The following is a 22,859-nucleotide window of genomic DNA, read 5'->3' on the forward strand; positions in this document are numbered from 1 at the left end:
ACACATGAAGAATGATTGAGGACTCTAGGTCTATACTCAATCGAGTTTAGAAGAATGTTGGGGGAATCTGACTGAAACTTACAGAATACTGAATGGTGTGGACAGAGTAGATGTTGGGAAGACCTTTCCATTGGCAGGAGAGAGGAGGACCTGAGGGCACAGCTTTAGAGTAAAGGGAAGACCCTTTAGAACAGAGATTAGGAGAAACTTCTTGAGCCAGAGAGTGGTGAATCTGTGGAATTCATTGCCACAGAAGGCTGTGGAAGCAAGGTCATTGAGTATATTTAAAACAGAGATGGATAAGTTCTTGATTGCCAAGGGGATCAAAGGTTATGGGGAGAACGGGAGAAAATGGGGTTGAAAAACCAATCAGCCATGATTGAATGGTGGAGCAGACTCGATGCGCCGAATGGCCTAATTTCTGCTTCTTTGTCTTATGGTCTTGTTAAAGATTAAATAAAGTCTTCCATTTAAGTTTAGGTCTCTAGCTATTTTTAAATTTCCTGAAAAATAGCTAGGAATGAGATTGGTACTGGTGCTTTACTTCCAAAAGTGGGGGATTCTATAATAGTTAATTAATAACTTCACTAAAATGGAGTGGTGATGGAGGGGATGGGTGATGTGCTTTTGCTGCAGTATGTGGAAAATGCTAGATACCAAGGGTTTTTTTGTAGCTAATATTTACAGCTCATGGAAAGTCAGATCCATGTTAATGAGCTGGAGTCCAAGCTGCATTAGGGATGGGAAAGCTACCTGAATATTTGGTTCCGGAGGTCAATCACACTGCTCAGAGACATTGAAACAGTCACGCTAAGAGACAGTGTAATTTGAGACCTCCTCCTTCCAAATCTGTGACTTCCATCACCTAGAATGACAAGGGCAGAAAATGCTGCAGCAGCTGCAAGTTCCCTGAAAGGCCCACACCATCCTGACATGGAATTGTATTCGCTTTCCTTTAGTGTTACTGGCTCACGGTCTTGGAACTCCCTCCCTAACAGCACTTTCTTCCACAGTACAAGACTCCAGTAATTTGAAAGGGCAGCTCAGCATCTTTTCCAAGGCAATCAAAGATGGGCATTCAATGCTGACCCAGCCTGTGATGCCAACATTCCATGAACAAATAAAAAAAAATTGGTGATTTATTGCAGCATTTTCCTTTCTCCTGTCTCCATGAGCAGAATGCAGAAGAGGATTGACCTTTTTTTACACAGGCCACAGCTCTCACTCCTGCTGCTATCTGGGTCTGGCCTGGCAGGGACTGGTGGAATGGTCTGTTTCTTTGGTCCATTCTGTGCTCTTCCAGGTACGGACCCCACTCAGGAGCTGATTTTATCCACGGGAATCTCAAGATTCTTTCCTAGGAAGTGATGACTGAGCTTGGCTTCCTTCTGCACTATATTTAGGGGTTAGCTTGACACTATGAGACATTATTCTTGGCTTTCAGCACCCATCTGGCCTTTAAATATGGCGCCAGAGGTTTAGAAGCTGGAACATCACAGCAGTAGTGAGCACTTCCATCTCACTCGCTCCCAGATTCACCGAGTGAAACAAGGTGACTGAATGGTTCGCACTGTTGCTTCACCGCGCCAGGGAGTTGGGTTTGATTCTAGCCTGGGGTGACTGTCTGTGTGGGGTTTGCGCATTCTCTCCCTGTGTCTGTGCTGGATTCCTCTGGATGCTACAGTTTCCTCCCACAGTCCAAAGATGTGCAGGTTAAATGGATTGGCCATGCTAAATTACCCACATGATCCAGGGATGTGCAGGTTAGGTGGGTTAGCTATGAGGAATGCAAGGTTACAGGCATAGGGTGGGGGCGTGGGTCTGGGTGGATTGCTCTTCAGAGGGTCAGTGCAGACGTGATGGCCCAAATCGCCTGCTTCCACATTGTAGGGATTGTAAGACTCCGATTGGTTATGAAGATCCAGAGAAGTGGAAGATTGCGCAGAATAACTTCCTCTAAATCATGCCACCATGAAACTCCCTTCCACCACTCTCTGTTAATGTGAATTTCCTGACCTTAGTGTCCCAGGCATTGCTTATTTTGGATGAAGTGTATTTTTTTTCAGTTTTCACATACAACTCATTTTCAAATATTTCTTTCTTAATCCAGGCTGGGATCTACTGGATCAATTTAATTGATCATTTCTGTGCTGGATGGGGGCTTCTGGCAACTGCTCTGTTGGAACTGATTACTTTAAACTGGATCTATGGTTAGTAGAATCTGTGTTTCTAAAAGGAATTCAGACAGGCAGTACTTTCTGCCCATCTTTTACTGGTCTAACCCGCTTGGTCTGACTGAGTTGTCATTGGGGTCAGTTCGGCCACAGCCATTTTCCAGCTGGTTGCTGATAGGGATGTTGTACAACCCAAATGGAATGAAATGAGACAATTATCAATCCCTATCAAGGCAAATGAACCAACAGGCAGGTTCTGCTTCAGTTGTCTGCAGGATTTCTTAAGATGGCCGAGAGCCCATTTGCTTTTCTTCATGTTAGGTCAGTGGATTTACTTTGTCGTCCATCATGCCCCCGTTCTGATAACAGAGGCCTGTCCATCTCAACAAAGATCAGAAACCAGAGCCTCTCCTTGAGTAAGTACTGATTTTGTGGGACTTGTGGACAAATTTTATAGGTAATCAGATAGGTGACAGGGTCGAGAGTGTGGTGCTGGAAAAGCACAGCAGGTCAGGCAGCATCCAAGGAGCAGGAGAATCGATGTTTCCTGATGAAGGGCTTTATCCCAAAACGTTGATTTTCCTGCTCCTTGGATGCTGCCTGACCTGCAGTGCCTTTCCAGCACCACACTCCCGACTCTGATCTCCAGCATCTGCAGTCCTCACTTTCTCCAGATTGGTGACAGGGCAAACTCTGCTCATCCTATTTGAAACCCGGAGTGATCCCTTCTCTGGTTTAACCTGTTCATTAGTGCCGTCCCAAACAAGATGAACTTTGACAATTAACAAACTGCCCTGAAGACAGGACAAAGTGACTGATGGTGTCTCTCTGCTTCCTTGTTCACAGGGCTGAACAGATTCATCAAGGACATTGAAATGATGATTGGGGAAAGGAATTGGCTCTTCTGGCTGTGGTGGAGAGCATGCTGGTTTTTAATCTCACCAAGTTTGCTCGCAGTAAGGAGATGTTACTTCTTTTAATTTTTAAACAGAGAATGAAGTGCAGATAATCATTCTGTTTTTGATATGATTTTATGCCTTCATTTTAAACAGATCATCTTGGTCTGGTCATTAGTAACGTTTGCCCCACCAACATATGGACCTGTTAAATATCCTATCTGGGCAGTAGCACTGGGCTGGTGTATGACCATCTTCTGTATTATATGGATCCCCATTGTGGCCGTAGTGAGAGTTGTCCGAGCCGAGGGCTCCACCTTGTGGCAGGTAAGGAAATACTAAAATAAAATAAGAAACTGCAGATACTGGAAATCTGAAACAAAAGCAGAAATTGTTGGAGAAACTCAACAGGTCTGACAGCATCTGTAGAAAGAAAGTGCAGTTACCATTTCAAGTCCAGTTCTGAAGAAGAGTCACTGAAGTTGAAATGTTAACTCTGATTTCTCTCCACAAATGCTGCCAGACCTGCTGAGTTTCTCCAGCAATTTCTGTTCTTTGAAAGAGAATCTGAATATTTTATCGAATTCTAACTGGACCTTCAATGGGATAGCACTGGAAAGTTGAAGAGATGCCATAAATAATGATTTCTTGTTGTTGTGTGAGGGCTTTAAGACCCCAGAGTAACCTTACGATGAAGTTGTTGAGATACTCCCCAGTGGGCATAAATAGCATCGTGTGGATGGAGATAGGTTAGAGTAACATCAGTGGCATTAAGTACAATTTTGGAAAGACTTCACCCCTACTCTCTCACACATACATGTCACATGCCAACACACAGACATATGTGTGTTTAACGTGCATGTATGTACATGCAAGTGTACATGTACATTGAGATATACAAAATTACAGTAGTAAATGAGACATATGTTCATAATTCCTCTCCATTTGTATGAGAGAATTTTTAAAAAAGTTTAAAATACTGCAATTAATCATAATATGATTGTCAACCAATATGAAAATTACTCTCTTGAATTGGAATTAACTTTATTTTTCAGGAAATTTCTCAGCAGTCCTTCAAATCAATTCTATCCACACGACCTGTTATGAATGTCTCTGGCATTCTTCAAAAATAATTATATCAGTTTTCTCACAAAGTAATTGCAGATTCTATATTAAGTTCCAAGCTGTCAGCTCTCATCCCTCCTATTGCCTACCAGTATGTTCCTCTCAGTTTTTCATCAAGCTAACAGTCAGAAATTTCCTGAGTGAGATCATTCCCTCTTATGAAATTTTGGGACTGCCCAATCCTCCCTCCACACCTTATCTTTTTTATTTCAGTTCCAACTGCAGGATGACCAGATTCGGATCTGGATTTTCTGTCAGTGGAAGTTCAATGATGGATAGAAATCAGGCAGAAATGATTAAACCTTTCAATTTTTCTTTCCCAGAAAATTTCTGCCGCTTGCACATCAGCTCCTGATTGGGGTCCGTACCTGGAAGAGCACAGAGGGGAACGATATAGAAGCAAGCTTGATTCTACGGAAGCCCCAAATTGTCTACAACTTCTGGCAACACCTGAGATCTGAAAACTTCTAATATAATTCAAATCACCTTGATGATGTATCACTGATCTGGTATACTCCCTCTGTCACATCAATGTGAGTTTTTCAAGGATAGTCAGCAAGTCAGCTGTGATAATCCAGATATGCTGTATGTCAGTTACTTCCTTGTAACCTGGCATTTCTTTGCCATATGTTTTGTTTCAGTTTCTTTTCAAATCACTTGGGTGCTGTTAAACTATTCTTCTTTTCTTCAGGGTTACGCTTGGATTCTCTTGTTAACTTGTCCCAATGTCGTCTTCATAACTACTGGGTTCCTTCCAGTTCTTGTTGGCATTGGTCGATTGCTTTCGAATTTATTTCTCAACTTTAACTAAATTCTTGGCGGAAACTTTGTAGACGTGGGAATTTATTTCAAATTATTTGGAATAACAACACTTTGCAAGGCTGTTTTTATTTACTAAACCATACGAGATTAAAATATAAACTAAAAAAGCAACAAGATGATGTTGAACTTTTATAAATTATCAGGTTGTAAGTTTTCTCGCTGAGCTAGTAGATTTGTTCTCAGACTTTTGTCATCATGCTAGGTAACATCATTAGTGAGCGCTGGTGTTCTGTCCCACTTTCTATTTGTGTATCTTGGTCTGTTGTGGTGGGTGATATCACTTCCAGTTCTTTTTCTGAGAAGTTGGTAAATGGGGTCCAAATCGATGTGTTTATCGATGGAGTTCTGGTTTGAATGCCAGGCCTTGAGGAATTCCCATGGTGTCTGTGTTTAGCCTGTCCTAGGATGGATGTGTTGTCCCAGCCAAAGTAGTGTCCTTCTTCGTCTGTGTATAAGGATACTAGTAATAGTGGGCCATGTCTTTTGGTGGCTGGTTGCTGCTCATGTATCCTGTTGGCTTGTTTCCTGCCTGTCTGTCCAATGTAGTGTTTGTTACTGTCCTTGCAGGGTATTTTGTATATGACATTCGGTTTGCTGGCTGTTGGTACAGGGTCCTTTAGGTTCATCAGTAGCTATTTCAGTGTTGGTAGTTTTGTGGGCTATCATGATGCCAAGGGGTCAGAGTAGTCTGGTTGTTATCTCTGAGATGTCTTTGGTGTATGGTAGTGTGGCTACAGTCTCTGGGCATGTTGTATCTTCTTGTTTGGGCTTGTTGTTTACGAATTGGCAGACTGTGCTTATTGGGAAAGGAAAGCCCTAGAAGGACTCAGGAAGGACAGAAATATTGTAATCCTACTGGCCGATAAAGGGCACATGACCATCATCCCAAACAGAACACAATACATTGAAACGGCAAACTCACTACTCACAGATACCAACACCTACCAACAGGTGGCAATGTACCCAACTCCACAGCTAGAAAACCATATCACAGCATTGCTGAAGAAACTCCACAAAACAGGCAAAATTAACAAGACAGATCTCCAAAGAACGAAATCTGATCGATCCAACTCAACTTGTTTCTACAGATTACCTAAGGTACACAAGCCAGTGTTCCCCCCCCCCCCCCCCCCCTCAGGCCCATAGTCTCACTTGCCAGCACACTGACGAATAGACTAACAAAAGAACATCACTGTAAACTTAAATACCCAGTAGAAAACTCATGCCACTCTATCCACTCCACCCAAGAATTCCTGAACATCATCAAAGATACCAAGATAGAAGCGGTTGAAGTCATGGTCTCCTTCGACATAATGGCCCTATTCACATCAATTAACATCAGCCTGGTTAAAGAAACACTGACCTCACTACTAGAGGTACCAAGGATACAAACACCAGACAGCACCGACTCCATCAGTATCCTCAAGCTGGTAGACCTGTACCTCACTACCTAATTCACCTTCAACAACAAGACCTACAAATAAATCAATGGTACACCCATGGATCACCAATATCAGGACTCTTAGCAGAAGCAGCTTTGCAGAGACTAGAACAAACAGCCCTCCCCATGATCCAACCTAAGCTTTGGGTCCATTACGTAGATGACACCTTTATTATCACGAAATGGAGCCAATTAGAAGAAATCTACAATATCGTTAACAACATCCTTGCTGGCATAAACAACAGACTCCCCTTCCTAGATGTCTTAGTAGAACGAACAGTCAATGGAGAACTGCAGACCAGCGTCTACAGGAAAGCAACACACACAGACCAGATACTCAACTACAGGAGCAATCATCCCAACACCCACAAAGGGAGCTGCATCAGGACATTATTTAAATGAGCCACAACACACTGCAGCACCTTGGAATTACAGGCAGCAGAAGAAAAATACTCATACAACCTATTCAAGAAAAACGGGTACCCGATAAGTACAGTCAGCCAATTCTCAAAATACAAGTCCAAACAAGAAGACACAACGTGCCCAGAGACTCTAGCCACACTACATACATCAAAGACATCTTGGAGATGACAACCACAAAACTACCAACACACTGAAATAGCTGCTGATGAACCGAAAGGACCCTATACCAACAGCCAGCAAAATGAATGTCATACACAAAATATCGTGTAAGGTCTGCAACAAACACTACATTGGACAGAGAGTCAGGAAACTAGCCAACAGGATACATGAACACCAACTAGCCACCAAAAGACATGACCCACTATCACTAGTATCCTTACACACAGACAAAGAAGGACATTGCTTTGACTGGGACAACGCATCCAACCTAGGACAGGCTAAACAGACACACCAAGGGAATTCCTAGAGGCCTGGCATTCAAACCAGAACTCCATCAATAAACACATTGATTTAGACTCCATTTACCAACCTCTGAGAAAAAGGACCGGAAGTGATATCACTCACCACAACAGACCAAGACACACAAATAGAAAGTGGGACAGAACACCAGCGCTTAACTGGAGGCTAACTGATGATGTTACCCAGAATGGTGACAAAACATCTGAGAACAAATCTACCAGCTCAGCAAGAAAACTTACAACCTGAACCTCAACCTGAGCTACACATAGAGTCATAGAGATATACAGCACAGAAACAGACCCTTCAGTCCAACCCGTCAATGCCGACTAGATTCCCAACCCAATCTAGTCCCACCTGCCAGCACCTGGCCCATATCTCTCCAAACCCTTCCTATTCATTTACCCATCCAGATGCTTTTTAAATGCTGTAACTGTATTTGCTCACCACTTCCTCTGGCAACTCATTCCATACACACACCACCCTCTGTGTGAAAACATTGCCCCTTAGGTCTCTTTTATATCTTTCCCCTCTCACCCTAAACCTATGCCCTCTCCTTGTAGACTCCCTCACCCCAGGGAAAAGACCTTGTCTATTTATCCTATCCATTCCCCTCATGATTTTATAAAGCTCCTTAAGGTCACCCCTCAGCCTCCAACGCTCCAGGAAAAACAGCCCCAGCCTGTTCAGCCTCTCTTTATAGCTCAAATCCTCCAACCCTGGCAACATCCTTGTAAATCTTGCCTGACCCCTTTCAAGCAATGATAAATCAATCCGTTTGCATCAGTGCAAGAATAAATAATGGAATCCTTAGTAGAGAGAGAAGAGCAAGGCTGTTTGTGGAACGGCTTGTTTTTGTGCTGTGTGTCCCAGCAGGGATACGCCAGAGTGATTACCTCTATGGGAATAAATTGGCAAGGAATGGGGAGGTGGTCAGAGGGTGCAATCCAATCCAATCCAAGGAGAGCAGGATCCAAGCTTGTGAGAATGGGGTGAGTGAACTGTCAGAAGAGGCAGTCGGGAGAAGCATGCTGTGTGCATGTGTGAGTGTACACTAAACAAATGAAAAACTTGAAGATCAAAAGGATATGGAGGATTGGGGGTGAATTAAAATTATGGTCGCTTTTCCCTTCTTGATTTGGAGACAGTGAGGTATCGTTTGAGGTAACATTTTCCCTTTTTGTCCTGTTGTGAAGTAGGCCACAATGGGTTGCCTAAACTGTACCTTTATTTTTTTGAGTTTCAATCTTGGAAATAAACCCACAGCAAAATCCTTAAAGATGAAAATAAAGATGGGGTTTGTTAACAGAACATGCAAAACATGGAGGAACAAACTCTGCTACTTCGTTCACACACACAAATACAGTGAAGACGGACAGAGAAAGGGAAAAAGGAAGTTGCAATTTGAATTTCTTAAAAAGTCATTACATTGGTATTAGTTCACATGACTTGGAGTCCGATTGGTCAAGAATCAAATTGGGAGTCTTTCAGTTGGTTCCTCTTACTGCAATTCTTTTTCTGGGAAACAAGAGGATGGCAGTTAAGAGTGCAGTGGCATTTTGCATGCTCAGAGAATTAGTCCACCTTGGCCAAATAAGTCTGCAATGTTTTTGTTTTCTGAAGAAGAGATTTTTGGGAGAGATAGAGATGGAGACAAGGCTTTCTCACTGCTAATGTTTGGAATTACTGTTCTTGTAAAACAGCAATTGTTATCAGAAGTCAAAACTGCATATGTAAAAAGAGATTAAACAGCTCGGTTTCAGTTGTGTGATAGGGTGGTTTCTGCTAAGCCAGTCAGATAAACTGGTACTTTGACCGTCCGCATCAAAACTGTATGGAATGATGGATGGATTCATGAGTAGATTCATGGATGGATGGTGCTGTGGATTCACAGATGAACAGATAGATAGATGAATTCATAGACAGACAGATCCATGATGTGATGGATTTATGGGCAGATATACAGAAGGCAAGATTCACAAATGTGTGGATGGATGGACAGCTGGATTCATGGAGGGATATATGGATTTAAGGATGGATTCGCAGATAGATGCATGAAATGATGTACTGATGGATTCTCAGAAAGTGGACCAAATTTCCAGACAGATGGACTTGATTCCTTGGTGGACAGTTGGTTGGATTCATGATCGGATGGTCAGATTCACTGACAGGTGAATTCATAGACATATTCATAGAAGGATGAATTCATAAACTGATTCATGGATTGCTGGAATAATTATGGAGGGACTGCAACGAAGACTACAACTAGACTATTCCTGGGATGACAGGACTGATATATGAAGAGAAAGTTGGTTAATTAGGATTATATTCACCATCGTTTAGAAGGCTGAGTGGATATCTGATAGAAACCTATAAAATGCTAACAGGATTAGACAGGGTAAATTCAGGAAGGATGTTCCCAATGACCAAGAAATCCAGATCCAGGGCTCACAATCTGAGAATACAGACAAGGTCATTTAGGAATTAGATGAAGAGAAACTTCTTCACCCAGAGAGTGGTGAGCCTGTGGAATTCTTTGCCACTGACAGTGATTGAAACCAAAGCATTCAATGTATTTAAGAAGGAGTCAGATATACTTCTTAGGACTAAAGAGCTCAAAGGGAGAATGTTGGAACAGGATACTGTCTGTGTCTGTGAGGTTTGCTTTCTCCAATGCATTGACACTCACTCTTAGTATCTGCTGTCTGGCCAAACCTCTCTACTGGTTATTCTACTGTCTTTAGGATTTTTGAACCACAGGAGCTGAAGAGAATCTGCTGATATCTTGTGGTAAGGTTGATCCTCCCGTCTTAGGTTGATCTGTTTTGCTTCCAGATTTTTGATTCTCTCACCATCTAAATGGCTTTCTCTAAAATTTTCTTTGGACCACAACAAAACTGAAAAAGACTTACCAGTGATCCATCAATAATTCTATCTCCAATGAAGGGTGATTTTGTGGCTTCACAATCACATTTTTCCACTAATATGTAGAGATCATTAAATAAATTACTCATAGATTTCTCTGGATGCTGAACACATGATAAATATTGTGTTTTCAAGAATTTAATTTGTTAAACAGTGATTTTTAAAACCTTGCAGAATTTCATCAAATGTATCTGATGCAACTTTTATGAACAACTTGGTGCACTAGATCATTGAATATAAAAGTGTATTTGTTCAGTTTCTGATTCAGTGTCTAGTTTGGAGGCAAAATCAATATCTTAAGAATGGTTATTGGCAAGGTGTCCAATTTTATGTATTATTTGGCCCATTTCTGAAATGACATCTTGCTGGCAGTACTATTACTGCTGCCTTGTCTTCCTGATATGATTATTTTAGATTAGATTAGATTACTTACAGTGTGGAAACAGGCCCTTCGGCCCAACAAGTCAACACCGACCCGCCGAAGCGCAACCCACCCATTCCCCTATATTTACCCCTTTTATCTAACACTACGGGCAATTTAGCATGGCCAATTCACCTGACCTGCACATCTTTGGACTGTGGGAGGAAACCAGAGCACCCAGAGGAAACCCACGCAGACACGGGGAGAATGTGCAAACTCCACACAGTCAGTCGCCTGAGTCGGGAATTGAACCCGGGTCTCTGGCGCTGTGAGGCAGCAGTGCTAACCACTGCTAACCAAGCTTCCTTTTCATTTAATGATGCAACATCTCAATGTCTCCTTACCTTAAAGGATTTCTATTTTGCTGTATAACAATGCTGTTACTGTGTATAGCTGTACAGGACGATTTTCTCAGCTTACGTTGTCAAAATAGATTATTCCCACCTTGTTTGCAAGTGCAATGAATGGGTCCCACTTCTTTGTGGCCTAATAGACATTTCCCATTCTCTTCAGAGCTCCTCGTGGGGTTAAAGACAATCCCACTCACTTTAATGCGTTCTACCAGATGAACTGCACTCTGTTGATTCTGTCTTGTCAAAAATTGCCACGAGTTTATCTTCTTAAAGCTGTGTCTGAAGATACCTTCAAAGCTCACCGGAACCTGCACCACTGCTCACCATGTTAGAGATTGCTCATACTATCAGACCGTCAAGGCAGGTTCACTACCAACATATCCTTCCTGGCAGGGATTTGCAGGGCTCATTTTATTGAGTGTGGTCAAGGAAAAACACTTGGTCCTCCAACAAGCACAGACCCTTGTTGTAGTCAATGTGTCATTCATTACATGTTAGCAATAAGAATATATTCCACTGATATGGTATACATTGTCACAGAGACTGTAAAGAGGATTTCAATGGTAGGTTTTATTAATCAAGCTCCTTTTCTTCCACCCAAATCAAAATGATGATATCGATATGGCAGTTCTTAATGTAATCCTCAGCATTAACCCTTTCTGCACCTTCCATGACTAATATCAGTTTGAATCAGATCCCTCTGCATCAAATCTCCCCTCATCCTGTAGTTAATTGATGGGAACCCAGGCAGTACAGACTATAATTCGGGGCTGTGAGAGCAGGAGCTCCTGTGCACAATGTACAGAGACTGGAATCCTGTGTATTATCACCAGGACTCAAGGAGGAACATGACTGAACACTCATGATGCAGGAACTTGAATGCTCAGTAATTCTCAGCAGCCCCATCCTGCCCCAAATTGATGCCCATGTTTATAGTGGGCACAGGAAACTTCGGCAAACCTTATACCAGGGTCTTGGCTGAGGAGCTGACTGATCAAGGGAGACTCAATGAAGTTACACTGGTTGTATTCCAGAATGGGTATGGAATTTCAGGACCATTGTTTACAAATTGAACAGGAATTTTCCTTTGAGTTGTCACTTCTCAGGAATGACCAGAAGGTGCACACAGTTTGGGTCTTCTGTAGAGTCAGGCGTCTTCCTCTATCTTTCCCCTCTGTGTTGTTTCAAGTACGGACCCCAATCAGGAGCTGATGTGCAAGCAGCAGATATTTTCTATGAATGGAAAAGTAAAATGTTTGATCATTTCTGTTGGATTTTTACCCACTGTTAAGTGGAAAAAAAATCTGGTTCCCAATCAGATTATTCCGCAGTTTGTTCCAACGCCTGGTAATTCATATTATAGCAAACAATATTTCACAATGTGTTCATGACAAAGATTATACTCTCATCCAGACACTTCAGTTGATCCTGTTGTGCACTGGCAGTGAGACACACTGAAAGAAATGGACATTGCATCAAAATGATTGCCTGTGAAATGACCTTAGTGCAATTCATTAAATGTTAAAGGTCAGAGACATAGTGAAATGAAGATGTTTAGGGAGGCAATTCCAATGTTTAGGGTTAACCCTGCTGAATGCACAGTTACCAATGGGGGAGTGAGTGAAATTGTGAGTGTTGCAACAAATGTCAGAGTTGTAGGAGTGCAGGTATTTTGATGGCTCACACATTTGAGGAGGGTGCAAGATAGGGAGGATTTGCTCGATGATACAGGGGTGAAAATTTTATAAGTGTGATGTTGAATTAGCATCTTATAGTGATCAGCAAGGACAGGGTTGGCAGATGAACAAGGCCTGGTGTGGTTTAAGCCACAGGCAGCCGTGCTATGGAGAAGCATGAGTTCACTTAAGGTGGAAGATGGGAAACATGAGCCACTGGTAACCAGTCATATAACATACAGATTACAAAGACAATGACCAGGATTTTTCGATAGCAAGGTTTCCTGTCCCACAACCCGAAGACTTGGTGGGGAATATATCCCTGCAGGTTATGGCTGTGCCAGAGTCACTTCAAGCTGTTCAGAGCATCAAATGGCTGGAGGTGGGATTTTTATCCTCCATTTAGTGCATTTTCCTGAAACAAAACTGCCTGCCAATCTGATTGACCAACTCTTTTACATCCGGATAGGCTGGGACTTTGAGCTGGCAGCTGATCTGGTCTCAGTGATACAGGCAGCCATTTCCTTTTCCCAGCCTCCCAGCCCTTCCCTTTCCATGAAGGCCCACAATTGCAGGGGAGGATTAACTGATGATCTCGGCTTTGCCCACACCTCATAATATTGTAGACCGGATATGAGCAGGTGGGAGAGCAGTGGGACGGTATTCGAGGGGACGTTACGGGCCTTCCTGCCTGCAAAGCTGCTAGTGCAGGACTGTAAGAACCTGCTGTTTATAACAACCTCAAAGACCAATCTCCTAACTATTGCATTAGGGCTTTAATACCCTGTAATTAGGTCACAGAACAGCTCTTCATTGGGAAGAGATACCACAGTGTGAGCTGAATTAAGAAAAGAAAGACAGGAATTCTTAGTAAATTAGGCAGAACCCCAAAATCTAACATTGTTGATGTTAGAAATACTTGCAAAGAAGCATATGGAGTAGACTGACTAGCATTAATGATAAGGATTCCAGACTGGTCTGTCAAATAATCCTTTGCAAGTATTGTTAAGAAAAGACATATTTTCTCAAACCCTTTTGTCCTGTACTCATTGGGACATTTTGCAAGAATCCCAAATAATTCAAGATGAAAAGCAAAATTTGTACTACCTAAAAGGAGACTGTTGATTGGTTGTGAAATGAAGTCTGATTGGCAGAGGTGTTGCCATGGACAATGTACCCAGTAATGCTGATTGACAGTTAACTACCAGGTTTTGATTAGGGAATTTGGAATTTCACTCCATGGAGAGGAGAAGGCTGAGTGGGATTTCATTAAAGTTCACAAAATAATGGGAGGTCTGGGCAGAGCAAACAGGAACAATTAGCTCATACTCATTAAATCTGTGGTTTTCAGTCCTTGATCTTTTGAGTGATTTGTAAAAGTAGAAAATAGAGTCATAGAGATCCACAGAATGGAAATAGACCCTTCAGTCCAACTCGTCCATGCTGACCAGATGTTCTAACCTAATCTAGTCCCATTTGCCAGCATTAGGCCCATCGAAACCCTTCCTATTCATATATATGTACAAATGCCTTAGAAATGTTGTAGTTGGACTAGCCTCCACCACTTCTTCTGTCAGCTCATTCCATACACGCAACGTCCTCTGTGTGAAAAAGTTGCCCCTTAGGCCCCTTTTAATTTTTTCCCCTCTCACGCTGAACCTATGCCCTCTAGTTCTGGACTCCCCCCACCCCAGGGAAGAGACCTTGTCTATTTATCCTATCCATGCTCCTCATGATTTTATAAATTTCTATAAGGTCACCCCTCAACCTCAAACACTCCATGTAAAACAGCCCCAGCCTATTCAGCCTCTCCCTATAGCTCAAATCTTCCAAACCTGGCAACATCCTTGTAAATCTTTTCTGAACCCTTTCAAGTTTCATAACATCTTTCCGATAGGAAGAAGACCAGAATTCATGCAATATTCCAAAAGAGGTCTAACAAATGTCCTGGACAGCAGCAACATGACCTCAAAACTCAATGCTCTGACCAATAAAGGAAAGCATACCAAATGCCTTCTTCACTATCCTGACTCCACTTTCAAGGAACTATGAACGTGCACTCGAAGGTTTCTTTGTTCAGCAACAGACCCCATGATCTTCCCATTAAGTGGAAAATCCTGCTCCGATTTGCCTTTCCAACATGCAGCACCTCATTTATCTAAATTAAACTCCATCTGCCATTCCTCAGCCTATTGGCCCATCTGATCAAGATCCTGTTGTACTCTAAGGTAACTTTCTTCACTGTCCACTACACCTCCAATTTTTGTGCCATCTGCAAACTTACTAACTGTACCTCCTATGTTCACATGCAAATCATTTATAGAAATAACAAAAAGCAATGGACCCAGCACCAATCCTTGTGGAACACCACTGGTCACAGGCCTCCAGTCTGAAAAGCAACCCTGCACTACCACCCTCTGTCTCCTACCTTTGAGCCAGTTCTATATCCAAATGGCTAGTTCTCCCTGTATTCCATGAGATCTAACCTTGCCAACCAGTGGGGAGCCTTGTCGAACACCTTACTGAAGTTTATATAGATCACGTCTACCACTCTGTCCTCATCAATCCTCTTTGTTACTTCAAAAAACTCAAATCAAGTTAGTGAGACAGGATTTCCCATGCACAAAGCCATGTTGACTATTTCTAATCAGTCCTTGCCTTTCCAAACATGTGAGGGGCCCAGTAATCACTTCCCTAGCTTCCCATAGAGTTCTAGGGTACTGAATCCCACCTCCTAATGCTGCTACCTTGTCACAACCAGACAAAAGCAAAAATCTGCAATGCAGAAGACACCATTCTGAAACTGAGATAGATTTTGAGACAGTCCAGACTCCTACTTTGTAAGGCGTATAAATAGTGTGTGAATTGATTGAGAATTTAATGAACTCAACCTAACAATCTGTGATCCATGAACTGTAACACAAAACACAGAGTTTAGTGGACTTCTTGCTTATATTTGCTAAATTAAGGTGACCTGTATTTTCCAAGGTGTTGCAACCAGTTGCAGACTGATGTGTTCATATTTGTGCAATCCTTTTTTATTATTTTCAAACCTATCTTTGTTTTACTTGTGTCAATGTTATAAATTATGTTTTCCTTGTAACACTGAAGTCTCCATAGTCCTATCAGATCTGGGTCTATAGATTGTGAAGGAGCAAAAATGTGCTTCTTGTCAGATTTGGGAGTTTAAAGAGAGTTTAAGGGTTACTGTGGATTATATCTGTCATAAATGCTGTTGGTTGCGAATCTTATCAGATCGAATGGATCGGTTGGAGAGACAGAAGCAATGAGGAATTTGCAACAGCAACAGTATGTGATAGATGGCAGTTATAGGAAGGTGGGAAAGTCTCAAATACAGTCACATAGATGGGTTAACTCCAGAAAAGGTAAGACTGGTAGGCAGCTAGTGTAGGGGTCTTTTGTGGCTATACCCATTTTAAACAGGTATGTTGTTTTGGAAAATGTAGGGGATGATGGATTCTCAGGGGAACATAGCACGAACAGCCAAGTTTCTGGTATTGAGACTGGCTCTAATGCAATGAGGGGTATGTCAGGTTCCAAGAGATCAATAGTGTTAGGGGATTCTCTAGTCCGAGATACAGACAGACGTTTCTGTTGCCAGCAGTGAAAAATCAGAGTGATGTGTTGCTTCCCTGGTGCCAGGATCAAGGATGTCTCAGAGAGGGTGCAGAATGTTCTCATGGGGGAGAAGGGCCAGCAAGAGGTCATTGTCCACATTGGAACCAACGACATAGGAAGGGAAAATACAACCAGGGAAGTTATTTGGGTGGAACTGAGAAATAAGAAAGGGATGATCACCTGATTGGGATTGTATTATAGACTTTCTAATAGTCAGAGGAAAATTGAGAAACAAACTTGTAAGGAGATCTCAGCTATCTGTAAGAATAATAGGGTGGTTTTGGTAGGGGATTTTCACTTTCCAAACATAGACTGGGACTGCCATAGTGTTAAGGGTTTAGATGGAGAGGAATTTGTTAAGTCTGTACAAGAAAATTTTCTGATTCAGTGGATGTACCTACTAGAGAATGTGCAAAACTTGACCTACTCCTGGGAAATAAGGCAGGGCAGGTGACTGAGGTGTCAGTGTGGGAGCACTTTGGGGCCAGCGACCATAATTCTATTAGAGTTAAAATAGTGATGGAAAAAGATAGGGAGAAAGTGAGGACTGCAGATGCTGGAGACCAGAGTTGAAAAGTGTGGTGCTGGAAAAGCACAGCAGCCCAGGCAGCATCCGAGGAGCAGGAAAATCGACGTTTCGGGCATAAGCCCTTCTTCAGGAATGAGGCCAAGCAGGCTGAGATAAAAGGGGAGGGGGGTGGAATTTGGGGGAGGAGCACTGGGAATACGATAGGTGGAAAGAGGTGAGGGTGATAGGCCATAGAGGGGTTGGGGGCGGAGAGGTCGGGAAGAAGATTGCAGGTCAAGAGGCCGGTGCTGAATCTGGGGGTTGGGACTGAGATAAGGTGGGGGGAGGGGAAATGAGGAAGCTGGAGAAATCTACATTCATCCCGTGTAGTTGGAGGGTTCCAACCACACGGAAAAAGATAGACCAAATCTAAAAGCTGAAGTTCTAAATTGGAGAAATTTTGACGGTATTAGGCAAGAACTTTCGAAAGCTGATTGGGGGCAGATCTCCGCAGGTAAAGGGATGGCTGGAAAATGGGAAGCCTTCAGAAGTGAGATAACGAGAATCCAGAGAAAGCATATTCGTGTTAGGGTGAAAGGAAAGGCTATTAGGTATAGGAAATACTGGATGACTAAAGAAAGTGCAGGTTTGGTTAAGGAAAAAGAAGGAAGCATGTATAAGGTATACATAGGATAGATAGAGTGAATCCTTAGAAGAGTATAAAGGCAGTCGGAGTATACTTAAAAGGGAAATCAGGAGGGCAAAGTGTGGACATGAGATAGCTTTGGCAAATAGAATTAGGGAGAATCCAAAGGGTTTTTACAAATACATTAAGGAAGAAAGGGTAAATAGGGAGAGAATAGGGCCCCTCAGAGATTAGCAAGGCAGCCTTTGTGTGGAGCCACAGAAAATGGGGGAGATACTAAACGAGTATTTTGTATCAGTATTTACTGTGGAAAAGGACATGGAAGATATAGACTGTAGGGAAATAAATGGTGACACTTTGAAAAATGTCCGTATTACAGAGGAGAAAGTGTTGGATGTCTTGAAATGCATAAAGGTGGATAAATCCCCAGGACCTGATCAGGTGCACCCTGTAACTCTGTGGAAAGCTAGAGACGTGATTGCTGGGCCTCATTGATTGTCACAGGTGAGGTGCCGGAAGACTGGAGGTTGGCTAATGTGGTGCCACTGTTTATGAAGGGTGGTAAGGGCAGGCCAGGGAACTATAGACCAGTGAGCCTGACTTCGGTGGTGAGCAAGTTGTTGGAGAGAAGCCTGAGGGACAGGATATACATGTATTTGGAAAGGCAAGGACTGATTAGGGATAGTCAACATGGCTTTGTGCGTGGGAAATCATGTCTCACAAACTTGATTGAGTTTTTTGAAAAAGTAACAAAGAGGATTGATGAAGGCAGAGCGGTAGATGTGATCTATATGGACTTCAGTAAGGCGTTCAACAAGGTTCCCCATGGGAGACTGATTAGTAAGGTTAGAACTCACGGAATACAGGGAGAACTAGCCATTTGGATACAGAACTGGCTCAAAGGTGGAAGACAGTGGGTGGTGATGGAGGGTTGTTTTTCAGACTGGAGGCCTGTGACCAGTGGAGTGTCATAAGGATTGGTGCTGGGTCCTCTACTTTTTGTCATTTATATAAATGATTTGGATGCGAGCATAAGAGGTACAGTTAGTAAGTTTGCAGATGACACCAAAATTGGAGGTGTAGTGGACAGCGAAGAAAGTTACCTCAGATTACAACAGGATCTGGACCAGATGGGCCAATGGGCTGAGAAGTGGCAGATGGAATTTTATTCAGATAAATGCGAGGTGCTGCATTTTGGGAAAGTAAATCTTAGCAGGACTTATACACTTAATGGTAAGGTCCTAGGGAGTGTTGCTGAACAAAGAGACCTTGGAGTGCAGGTTCATACCTCCTTGAAAGTGGAGTTACAGGTAGATAGGATAGTGAAGGCGGCGTTTGGTATGCTTTCCTTTATTGGTCAGAGTATTGAGTACAGGAGTTGGGAGGTTATGTTGCGGCTGTACAGGATATTGGTTAGGCCACTGTTAGGATATTGCATGCAATTCTAGTCTCCTTCCTATCGGAAAGATGTTGTGAAACTTGAAAGGATTCAGAAAAGATTTACAAGGATGTTGCCAGGGTTGGAGGATTCGAGCTATAGGGAGAGTTTGAAACTGTTTTCCCGGGAGCGTTGGAGGCTGAGGGGTGACCTTATAGAGGTTTACAAAATTATGAGGGGCATGGATAGGATAAATAGACAAAGTCTTTTCCCTGGGTTCGTAGAGTCCAGAACTAGAGGACACAGGTTTAGGGTGAGAGCGGAAAGATATAAAAGAGACCTAAGGGGCAACTTTTTCCCACAGAGGGTGATACGTGTATGGAATGAGCTGCCAGAGGATGTGGTGGAGGCTGGTACAATTGCAACATTTAAAAGGCATTTGGATGGGTATATGAATAGGAAGGGTTTGGAGGGATGTGGGCCAGGTGCTGGCATGTGGGACTAGATTGGGTTGGGATATCTGGTCGGCATGGACAGGTTGGACCAAAGGGGCCGTTTCCACGTTGTACATTTCTGTGACTCTATGACTCTATGGTGGTGGTTTACCCTGAGGGTCACCGTCCTTCAGACAAGGGGAGAGCTCCAGGAGGAGAGTTCTTCATGGTAACCTGGTACAGGAATTGGCATCACTCAGCATCGCCAACTCACCATTCAACCAACTGAACTAACCACCCACCTTGTTTTAGTTGTTTTATCTGTCTTGTAACAAACTCATGATACCCTCAGGTAAAGAGCCTTTGTAATTTTACTGTTTTTCCTCACTCTGACCCTAACTGCTGTGCATTCTTAGGGTTATACGTTCTGTCTCTCACTGTCACACTTTGCAGTTATCCTTACCTGATCCTTACATGATCCAGGATCAATGGTGTGTCTTTTCTCTTTAACATTGTGAAATACACCTCAGTGAAGTCTTCACACACACAAATCCCAGTGCACACCCATTTACTCCAGCTTCAATCCCTAACCAAGATGGTATTCACAGTGAACTAAACTGAGCATGAGTGGAAGCAGAACAAATGGATATCTTGACTTTGAAAGAATATGCTGTGTGTTGAACCTATTGGAACTCTAAAGCCTAATTTTATGTTCTCTGTTGCTTAACTGTTAAAAGATTTCAAAGCTGACCCTCACCTGCCACAAGGTGGGGCCGTCAGCTTGGACAACTCTCACCACAGCCACAATGGGGATCCACATAATACAAAAGATGGCCATACACCAGCCCAGTGCTCCTGACCAGACAGGGTATTCAACAGGTCCATATGTTGGAGGGGTGAGTGTTGCTAAGGACCAGATTAAGACTGCCTGAATGAAAAAGTACAAAACTAGATCAGAAACTGAATGAGAAATTGACTATTTTCAGTTTAAATCATAATAATGTGTAACATCTCCTTACCACCAGCAAACATGGAGAGATCAGAATCCAACACATTCTCCACCAGAGCCAGAAGAGCCAAGTCCTTTCCCCAATCATCATCTCAATGTCCTTGATGAATCTGTTTGTCCCTGTGAACAACAAGGAAGCAGAGAGACACACCATCACTCGCTCTGTCCTGTCTTTAGGGCAGCTTGTTTATTGTTGAAGTTCACCTTGTACAGGGTGGCACTGATGAACAGGTTAACCCAGAGAAGGGATCGCTCAGGATTTCAAACAGGATAAGGAAATTGATTCTTGTCACCAACTGATTGATCTTTCTCTCCCATTTTGGGAACAAGAATCTGTCCTTCCCAGCACAAATCGGAAACATGAGCTTTTTCTGGAATGAATTCTTCTTGGGCGAAGAAGGTAACGTGAAATTTGAAACACAAACAGATCAATCATGACCGTATTGATGGTGGAGCAGGCTTGAGGGGCCGAATGGTCTATTTCTGCTAAGGACTTGTAAAATATGAAAATGAAGTGTTCATAACAAACCCTAAATATAGAAACTTGTGAACAACAGCAGAAATAGACTAATTTTCTTGGATTTGATTACAAATCACTTGCTAGGGATACGATTAATACTGGTAGAAACCAATGAAATGTAAAGAGTTGGGTGTTTCCAATGTAAAGAGCAGGGATATGAGTGTTATTAATTAATAACTTATAAAATACAACATTGAGATCAAATACAATAGAGATTGCCACTTAGACGATGTGTTGAGGTGTTGCATATGGGTGCTGCTGGACTCTTTAGGAAATCCAGTTATATTGGATCAACTCAAACGTTTGCTATAATCGAGTCGATGAGTGTGGTGCTCGAAAAGCTTAGCTGGTTAGGCAGCATCCAAGGAGAGGCTCCTCGAATGCTGCCTGACTAGCTGTGCTTTTCCAGCACCCCACTCTTCGACTCTGATCACCAGTACCTGCAATCCTCACTTTCTCCTAAACACTTGATATAATACCACACATGAGGGTCCTTAATAAGCTGAGAGCCCATTGTGCTGGGTGTTCAGTATGACCATGGATAGTGGATTGGTGAGCTGATAGAAGACCGACAGCAATATCTTGTAGGGATTTGGGTAATACAGGCTTGGCAAGGTTTATTCTAGAATTGGATGAGAACTCTAGCCAGGGCCATCCTGATGTCAGGAGGATCATGTGCTTTTTTATTCTTTCAGTAAACAGTGAGTTGGGTCTGTTACTTGGCAGTGATGAGTTCCTAATTAATGGGATTATTGCCTATTAAGCAGCTTGCTAATGGCACTATACGCCTAATTAATATTCAGCTTCGGATCTTAAGCAAAACTCACCAAACAAGCTCAACATTGAGAAAGCTTGACCTGGAGATTACAGTGGGGCTCTCATGAATTCAGCTTGTTACCTGCTCCAAATGACCTAAATATTGAGCACTGAGGTCTCAGAGAACACTCCAAGGACACCAGTCACATACACTTCACATCCATGGGTATTGGATTTGATATGTGCCAGCCTCTAAGACCCTGCTGGGCCATCTTGGAACATTTTTACACTTCAGTACTGCACCACAGTCTGCCCCAGTAACTAACATTGTAATGCTGCGGCCAGCACACTCAGGGGCATGAACCCAGCTCATGGAATGGCTCAGGCTGAATCTCCAGGCTGGTCACTTGCTGATCCAATTCTCACTCATTCTGAGCTGTCCTGGATGCTCACAATATTTCTCCCTTGCCTTGCCTTTTGCCTTTGTGTGTTTGCTACCTCAGTCAGGGATATTATTCCAGTCGCTCCTTGCCATTTAGTGCAGACACAAAGGAAGGAATCTTGTTGTGGTTGTCAGCAGGACTCCATCAAATCAAGAGGTGATACATTACTCAAGGTATCACGGTAAGTCATGGGCAGCCTCTGATACCAATCCCATGGGCTTACACATGGGCAGCCAGCATCAGGATTTTGTCCACATAAGGGGTTAGGAACTGAATGTAGGTCAGCCTGGCTTGAGTCTTCCTGCTCTAGTGTGGGCTGTGTTTTTCCTGGAATGAGACAGAAGCAGGTATTAATGGAGATGAAAGGACATGTCCCAATTGTTACTGTTGGTGCAGGTGGGAGGTATCCTGAGTGAACAGGCAGTGCAGAGGGACTGCAGGATTAACGGTGTCTGGGATTGGGGTAGGTGCGAGTGAACGGGGGAGAGATTGCAAGCTGTAGTGAGACTCATAGGGCATGAGTCTCAGTGGAAGGTGGGAATTACACTGAGGGTGAGATATCAGAGAGAAGATGGTAGCACCTGGACTGGCAAAGTGGAGAAGATCATTGACTTCCTTCTTTCATAGCTGGGTATTCCTCCAGATGGCTGAGATTGCACTGATCCAGGTGGCAACCTTGGACCAGGTTGGCATGTCATGCCCTGCTCTTACCAATCCAGGGGTAAGAAGAAATCCCACCTCAGCACCACACTATGCAGTAGAATCTTTAGATCCCCACCCATCAGGCAGGACACTCCTTCTCCCTGCCTGCCTG

At 43.0% G+C, this 22,859-nt stretch overlaps 2 protein-coding genes across 7 annotated transcripts in view; one reads left to right on the plus strand and one right to left on the minus strand.

The window, feature by feature from the left end:
* The window catches only part of LOC122557080 (sodium- and chloride-dependent neutral and basic amino acid transporter B(0+)-like), a 77,525-nt gene that overhangs the window by 40,716 nt on the left and 13,950 nt on the right, over positions 1-22,859 (plus strand). For 3 of the 5 annotated variants that reach the window (XM_087992213.1, XM_043704370.2, XM_087992214.1), the window contains exons 11-14: positions 2,111-2,210; positions 3,021-3,130; positions 3,227-3,397; positions 4,519-9,103. In XM_087992213.1, coding sequence (XP_087848339.1) covers positions 2,111-2,210; positions 3,021-3,130; positions 3,227-3,397; positions 4,519-4,656 — 519 coding nt within the window. In that variant the 3' untranslated portion in view covers positions 4,657-9,103. Of the gene's footprint in view, positions 1-2,110; positions 2,211-3,020; positions 3,131-3,226; positions 3,398-4,518; positions 9,104-20,054; positions 20,185-22,859 lie in introns of those variants that run through there. The other 2 variants (XR_015758690.1, XR_015758689.1) reach the window with 2 other exon arrangements.
* LOC122557538 (sodium- and chloride-dependent neutral and basic amino acid transporter B(0+)-like) overlaps positions 12,088-22,859 on the minus strand; it is a 71,732-nt gene continuing 60,960 nt past the window's right edge. For both annotated transcript variants that reach the window (XM_043705284.2, XM_087992225.1), the window contains 3 exons: positions 20,337-20,446; positions 20,075-20,245; positions 12,088-12,269 (listed from right to left, as the gene is read on the minus strand). In XM_043705284.2, the coding sequence (XP_043561219.2) occupies positions 12,198-12,269; positions 20,075-20,245; positions 20,337-20,446 (353 nt within the window). In that variant the 3' untranslated portion in view covers positions 12,088-12,197. The remainder of the gene's footprint in view (positions 12,270-20,074; positions 20,246-20,336; positions 20,447-22,859) is intronic.

This window comes from Chiloscyllium plagiosum, unplaced genomic scaffold (assembly GCF_037043375.1).
Source record: "Chiloscyllium plagiosum isolate Xiang-an unplaced genomic scaffold, Cpla_swu_hap1 HiC_scaffold_11, whole genome shotgun sequence".
Classification (NCBI taxonomy): Eukaryota; Metazoa; Chordata; class Chondrichthyes; order Orectolobiformes; family Hemiscylliidae; genus Chiloscyllium; species Chiloscyllium plagiosum.